At 36.4% G+C, this 7517-nt stretch overlaps 1 protein-coding gene across 1 annotated transcript; it reads left to right on the top strand.

Moving 5' to 3' along the window:
- Window positions 1-6058: 6058 nt before the first annotated feature.
- Window positions 6059-7054, top strand: LOC100471646 (olfactory receptor 2T8). The gene has a single exon (XM_002929136.4). The coding sequence runs from the start codon at window positions 6059-6061 to the stop codon at window positions 7052-7054; it is 996 nt and encodes a 331-aa protein (XP_002929182.3).
- The last annotated feature ends 463 nt before the right edge of the window (window positions 7055-7517 follow it).

The raw sequence follows: 7517 nt of genomic DNA, 5'->3' as shown, positions 1-7517 counted from the left end.
AAAAGTAATTCATTAAAAATAAATGAAGAAACATAATAAATAAATAAATAAATAAATAAATAAATAAATAAATAGCACAATGACCTCTCTAAAGACCTAATTCCTAAGGCCATCACCTTTGGGTTTAGAATGCAGATCAGAGTAATTTGGAGGAAAAGAGTTGAATCCATACCTCAGAGCAAGGACACACTAGGGAAATCAAAATCTTGAGAACTTTTGAGAGCTGCTGGTTTCAGAATCTGAGCTGAGACAGGGGACACTCTTCTATAATGGAGTACCCTTCTCTACACATGAACCATATGGGAAATATGTACCATCCATCACATTGACCTTTGCTTTTTGGATAGAGTTCCAGTTCCCAGTTCAGGAATGATGCTTTCATCAGAGACATATTAATATTTGGTCTAAAACCAAAAACTAGACCTGCCAGCAGATGTTTTGGGCTCCTCATGCCAGCATGTTCCATGTGGGCAAATGCCAAACTTCTTTGTATCTTTATTCTTAATGATCTGCTCATTCTTGCTAGATGCTTCCTGTGCACTCCATCACGTGTGCCACACATACTATGCTACAGGAAGCCAACCTGCATGATGATATCCAAGAGTCCCCTTCACTCTGACTTCTGAAGGAGTGTAGCTCATAGAGTGTACCTTCCATGATTGTGTGCTCCTATATTCTCCTTATCGTTACAGGACTGAAGTATCTGTTGTTTCAGGTATCAGGAGTGCAAGCATTGATCTTGGTTGAGTAAATTTGCTTAACGTGAGGCCATGATCCCTTCCTGGTTGCAGGCTCCATTCGATGAGCACTTCCGTGGGTCCCTATTACAGGAGGAACACATGGAAGGACCATCTCAGAATTCCACCCAAGGTAGCTGAGAATGTGCTTGGGTCTGCCTCCCAGTTCAACATCTCCCTGTGCCCAGTTCTGCCTCCTTTATTGCATGGGCGTTGATCCTTAGAATACTACCCCAGTAAACTTCCCACATGTGATTATCATTCTTGTAAGTGAGCCTGTGGGTTGGTTTAAAAAAAAACCTGATATTTCTATCTTTTGCTTCCTTCCTTTTGGTTTGTGGCTTTCTGTATCTTTTGTTTGTCTGGGTCAAAGCACCTGTTGTAAGGTGTTTTCCAAACAGCCTGTTTAGATGGAGTATGTAATCTACTCCATCCCTACATGCTTGCAGGAGAGAATGGTGGCAAACTTGCTCTTGCTAAAATGGAGGTCTGTTACAACTTCTTATGGTTTCCCACAATTATGCTCACACACTCATATATAGTTCTAGATTAATCTCAATTTAGGTGCCCAGATTCATCATAATTTCATTGTAATTTTCTTATGGAGTTCTGATTGTTATGTGCCTTTCCTCCTCTGACATGAAGCTTATCCGTTCCTCATTTTTCTGTCCCCTGGGAATCTGCATAGTATTTGATCTACATAGCAGAAAGTCTATTTGCCACATCAGTCAGTGGCACCGTTTTACTAGAGCATTGTTTGACAGCCTTTTGGTCTGAGGCGCAGTAGATTTCAAAACAGAACAATATGAATATTTACTGAAAATTATTTTTCGACTCTTCCAGAAAGTCTTACTTGAAGCTTGATATACTACCTGTCTGTAATGTACTTCTCAGACTCAGCTGTAGTTTTTTTTTCCCCCCGAAAATAATATAGCTTTACTTAATGTAGTTTTCACTCTGGTGGTCTATAATTTTGTAAATCAACGCTGTATTTGTCATTTTGATAAGATTTAATATCCAAAGGCAGAAGTTTAACTGAAATCTACAATGTGTTTCATTCTTAAGAAACAAATGACACTTCTTATAGCTCAGATGGATTAAGAAATTATATTATCTCACTTTTGTACAGAGGCAGCATTTTAGATCAACTATCCCATAAGATTTTTTGTTTAATTTTATAGTTATGGATGCAATCCTTACATATGTTCTTTCTAAAAGTGGTTATTAAATTCCAGTTAGCTAACATACAGTGTAATAGTAGTTTCAGGTATACAATATCATGATTCAACACTTCCATACAACACCCGGTGCTCATCACAAGTGCACTCCTTAATCCATCACCTATTAAATATATATTCTTTGGCAAGCCAAGGTGTATTGCATGGTAAAAATGTAGCCAAGTAAAAAGGTTTGCTCGGAAACTTAAAATATATAGTACAAACAAAAACAAATTAATTTAAATCAATCCTTATGGAATCCAACTGCAAAGTGCTTGATGCAATGCATTCTGGCTCTTGTTGCTATGAAGATAGATTTTTATAATTTACTGGGGAACATAAAAAAGTGAAATCATAAAGATACAAGCTAACAAACTCATAATTCAGCAATGAAATTATGTTTAATTAGAAAAAAGTAGCTAAATCCTATCATGAGCTTCTTTATTTGAACTACAGTCTTTGACAAAAGTTAATCTGCCAACATTGCACTCTGGAATCTCACCCATCAAAGTTTTCACAAGTAGTGCAAGTATCACTTTAATTCACTCTATCATGTATTTTTAAGTCATTCCTTTTCATGGACATTATTCACATTTTCTTTTGCTTATAGATGGTTATCACTTATTTAATTTTTTTAAAGATTTATTTATTCATTTTAGAGTGAGAGAGACAGAGTGAGCAGGGGCAGGGACAAAGGGAGAGGGAGAGAGAATCTCTAGAAGACTCTTCACTGAGTGTGGAACATGAGGCAGGTGCTGATCCAATGACCCTGAAATCTTGAACTGAGCCACAACCAGGAGTCCGAGGCTTAACTGATTGCACCACCTATGCACTTCTCTTCTTTTAAATTGATGAATCATAACTTTCTCAAAGAATGTAGCAATCTGGGAATCTTTAAAATCCTTGAAATTGGAATCTTTTTCTCATCCAAAGATTCAGACTTATGCAGGTCTGCTAGACTAATAAGATACTATTTTTAGCAAAAGATGTCAATAGGCCACACCCCTTAGCAGGGCACTCTAGAAAATGATATGAGTGAGATTGATGCTGCCAGACTATAAGATCCTTCCTCCTCCAAAGAGATGCATTAGGATGACCGAGCTCAGAGAGGATACATTTCCAGCTTGTGGAAGTCATCATTTTTATCTATATGAGTAAGTCATAGTCATCTTTAATATTTAGTAGTTTGTTTATCAGTCTGAACTCCACAAAATCCAAATTCACATTATTTTCTCTATGTAGTTTTATAAATAAATGTATTTTTTAAAATCTATCCCACAATGTGAATAAGTAAGTTGTATACTAGCTGATGAAAACATGAGGTAAAATCCATGCAGTAAATTGTCAGTTCAGTCACATAAATTATTTTGGTATTATTTTGTTATTTTTAACAGAACAGATTGATCATGCTAATATTCTAAGGGAAAAATACATATAGCCTTTAGTTTAATTTTGGTCAATAAGGATCAGAAAAATACACTATGAATATTATCAGCGTGTCTCTTGTATAATATTGACATAATAGTCAAGAATTTTAATACAAGAAATAGTTAATGTTATTATTTCTTGGAAAAATACAATTTCCTATCACTGATTTTATTTAACTGATACCTTTAGCTGATTTTACTATTAAATACTATAAGCAAATAGCATGTTGAGTAGACAATTAGATTCATGATGATAACATTTTATACACATATTTCACTTTAAAATAATGCATAGATACATAACATACCTCCATTCAAAAGTAAAACACTACTGGGGCACCTGGGTGGCTCAGTTGTTAAGCATCTGCTTTCCACTTAGGTCATGATCCCAGGGTCCTGGGATCAAGCCCAGCATCCAGCTCCCTGCTCAGCAGGAAGCCTGCTTCTTCCTCTTCCTCTCCCCTTGCTTGTGCTTCCTCTCTCACTGTGCCTCTCTCTGTCAAATAATTAAAAATCTTTAAAAAAAAGTTAAGCACTACTAATTTGAAATTAAAAAGAAACCAAAAATTATAAACTTCACAAGAAAAAGTATCATAAGAAAAAGTATTTGCTAAATGTAATAATAATGTTAATATTTGTAATGGTTTTCTAACTGAATCTCTCTTGAATGTATGTAAAGGGGATAAAACAAGCTCAAAATGTTGTATTATTAAGCTATAGCCATTCACATTATAAAAATTAAAAAAAAATAAAAAAACCCATTAAAATTATCTTTAAATTTGCTATAAAGTTATGATAGAAGCCTTAAAGTCTATAGATGGATTGAGTTAAGAAAGAAAATTATATATATATATATTTTTTTTTTTTCACCTTAGAATGAAAGAAAATTCTGACACAAGGTACAAAATAAATGTTGATGACATGTCATTAAGTGAAACAAGTGTAATTGTTTCTTTCTAATTCTGTGTAATTCCACTAATCTAAATATCCTATGATAGTCAATTGTATAGAGCCAGAATAGCAGAATGGGGGTTGCCAGATCCCAGGGACAGGGAGAAACAGACACTCTTTGTTGATTTTCTGCCTAGGTGACCTTTCCACTGCTACAATTATGGGTACAAAGTTTCCATTTTAGATTATGAAAAATCCTGGAGTTATATATTGGTAATTGTTGCAGAATAATGTGAATGTACATAATGACACTGTACTGACAGTTATTTAAAAATAGGTCATATGATGGCAAACATGATTTTAAGAAACTTAACTAACAGTCTGCAGTTATAAAGTACAGACTGACTTTAAGCAAGCTTTAAGTTTTATCATGTTTCAAGAATGAGAGTTTAGGTAAATGGAAATAGGAATCCTTCAAGTCAAAGAAACGTGTTAGTAGGGTTCAGATGCCCTTCAGGAAAGCAGTAGAGAGATCCATAATTATGGAGTACCTATAGTTAATAGGTGTGAAGAGTGCAAATGTACAGATACGAGGGTGTGCACACAACGTTTAGAGAAATGCAGTGAGGAGGAAGTGATTTTTTTATAATGATAAGGTTGAAACAACCAACTAAAACCCTGAAGTATAAAGCTGCCAGTACAATGATGATGCTCACGCAACGGAGGTAGGGACTGAGCGAGGTTTGTGTACTGTCTTCTTTGTCTTGATTGGCATTCCAGTATTGGAGGTGCATGTAAATTGTGGGCAAATAGAATGACCGCGGAAAAGGTTGACTCTTGCCATGCCATTTCATTGAATTAGAACGTACCACTGATATTTAATTAGTACCTTCATCTCTTCAAGTATGATCCTATTCAAACAACCAGCTAGACCGGTGTTAGTACTAGCAAATCAGGAGTAAAAATACCTTTGTAGATTTAGATTTTCCTGGGGTTGAAGAAGAAACGAATTTATCATTGTATTGGTTTACTAATAAGTTTTATTTTTTCATTTACCACCAAAAGATCATGTCTCTGTGACATTCAGGAGAAAAAGTATGATTATAAAAAAATCCCTTTATACAGTTAATAAAACTTTGCATTCAGTATCATAGTGTCACATTGGGGAACATATTCTAAGATGATAGTCATTGTATTCAGTGTGTAACTTGATAAAGTCAAACTAAATACACTAATAATTCCAAATGAAGTTATGCTTCTATCTACAGATTAATTCCTTCTAGTCCCTACATCTGAGAATATAAATTCTCTTCCTTGGAAAGTAAAAATGCCTTCCCAGAGTAATCAATATTAGCAAAATTATACAATTTTTGTTGGTTTCATACATCATGGTATATTAGAAATACATAGCCCTCATTAATAAGTATATAGATGTTATATTGCTGAAGACATTGATTTAAATCAGCTGCTAAAAATGTTGATTATGCATGATAAAAGCAAACAGAAATGTCAATGACAAAGGGAATATTTTACTTCTTCTCCATATGTTGATATCCTGTAGCACAAGACCTGCTGACAACTTCCTTTAATTATCAAGAAATTTTATTTCTAATGCCAATTAAGCAAACTCAAACTGAGAGGTGCTTATAATGAAAAAAAAATGTGAAAATAATGTAATGCCCAAGTTAAAAAGTCTTTGCAAAATACAAATGAAAGATTGGGAATACATTCCAACATTTTCAGGCATTCTTTTCATGAGAAATGTAATTGAAATAGAGCATTGTAAATGATGAAAGCTCTTCCCTCTGTTTCTTCATTTCCAGTGTCACTCGTGTTTGAAATCATGAACATCTGGAACACTACCTCAGATTTCATTCTCCTAGGACTCTTTAATTACACAGAATCCCACCTATTTCTCTTTGTGATGGTTCTGACAATTAGCTTCGCCTCTCTAGTAGGCAATGCCCTTATGATCTTCCTGATTCACCAGGATGCCTGGCTCCACACACCCATGTACTTCCTACTGAGCCAACTCTCCCTCATGGACATGATGCTGGTCTGCACCGTTGTGCCCAAAATGGCAGCTGGCTATTTGACTGGCCAGAAGTCTATCTCCCCTGCTGGCTGTGGGTTGCAGATCATTTTCTTCCTCACTTTGGGAGGGGGTGAGTGCTTCCTCTTAGCAGCCATGTCCTATGACCGCTATGTGGCTGTGTGCCACCCACTGAGATACCCCATTCTCATGAGCTGGCCACTATGCCTGAGAATGTCTGTGGGGTCTTGGTTTCTGGGGGCAGGTGATGGGCTCATGCAGGCAGCTGCTACCCTGAGTTTTCCATTCTGTGATGCACATGAGATCGATCATTTCTTCTGTGAGGCCCCTACACTGCTGCGTTTGGCTTGTGCTGACACAGTTGTTTTTGAGTATGTGATGTACATTTGCTGTGTATTAATGCTCCTGGTCCCATTTTCTCTCATTCTGATTTCCTATAGTCTCATCCTTGCAGCAGTTCTCCAGATGCATTCTAGAGAAGCCTGCAAGAAGGCTTTTGCCACCTGCTCCTCAAATCTCTGTGTGGTGGGACTCCTTTATGGAGCTGCTATTTTTATCTACATGAGACCCAAAACCTATAGGTCAGCTTATTATGACAAAATAGTGTCAGTGTTCTATACTATCTTCACCCCAGTGTTGAACCCCATTATCTATAGCCTGAGAAACAGTGACGTGAAGGGAGCTCTGAGAAAGTGTATGGGTCACTGTGGTACCTCAAATCAAGACTAAGATAATATTGATTTGCCCCAAATTTGAAGCTTATACAAAACTGATTGTGGGAGACTTCCCAGAGAAAAATGTAATATGTATTATCTCTGTAACTGCAGTGTTTTACATTGAAAAGCAGACACAGCTGTATATTTCACATTTTTCATGTATAATCATTTTCTGTATTTTGAAAATTGCTTATTTTTTTATGTTTATTTTTTGATGTCACCATACAGTACATCCCTGGATTCCGATGTGAAGTTCGATGCTTCATTAGTTGCTTATAACACCCAGTTCACCATGCAATACGTACCCTCCTTACTACCCATCACCAGCCTATCCCATTCCCCACCCCCCTCCCCTCTGAAGCCCTCAGTTAGTTTGTCAGAGTCCATAGTCTCTCATGCTTCATTCCCCCTGCTGAGTACCCCCCCTTTCTTTATCCCTTTATTCCCCTACCTATCTTCCTAGTCTTACGTTCCAT

Source organism: Ailuropoda melanoleuca, unplaced genomic scaffold (genome assembly GCF_002007445.2).
Source record: "Ailuropoda melanoleuca isolate Jingjing unplaced genomic scaffold, ASM200744v2 unplaced-scaffold7480, whole genome shotgun sequence".
NCBI classification, from domain to species: domain Eukaryota; kingdom Metazoa; phylum Chordata; class Mammalia; order Carnivora; family Ursidae; genus Ailuropoda; species Ailuropoda melanoleuca.
Note: the sequence above shows the minus strand (reverse complement) of the source record. Positions and strands in the feature narration are given on the sequence as shown.

Bases quoted from the DNA above. Each gene is read 5' to 3' on its own strand.
- LOC100471646 (XM_002929136.4), top strand. From the start codon at position 6,059: ATGATGAAAGCTCTTCCCTCTGTTTCTTCATTTCCAGTGTCACTCGTG.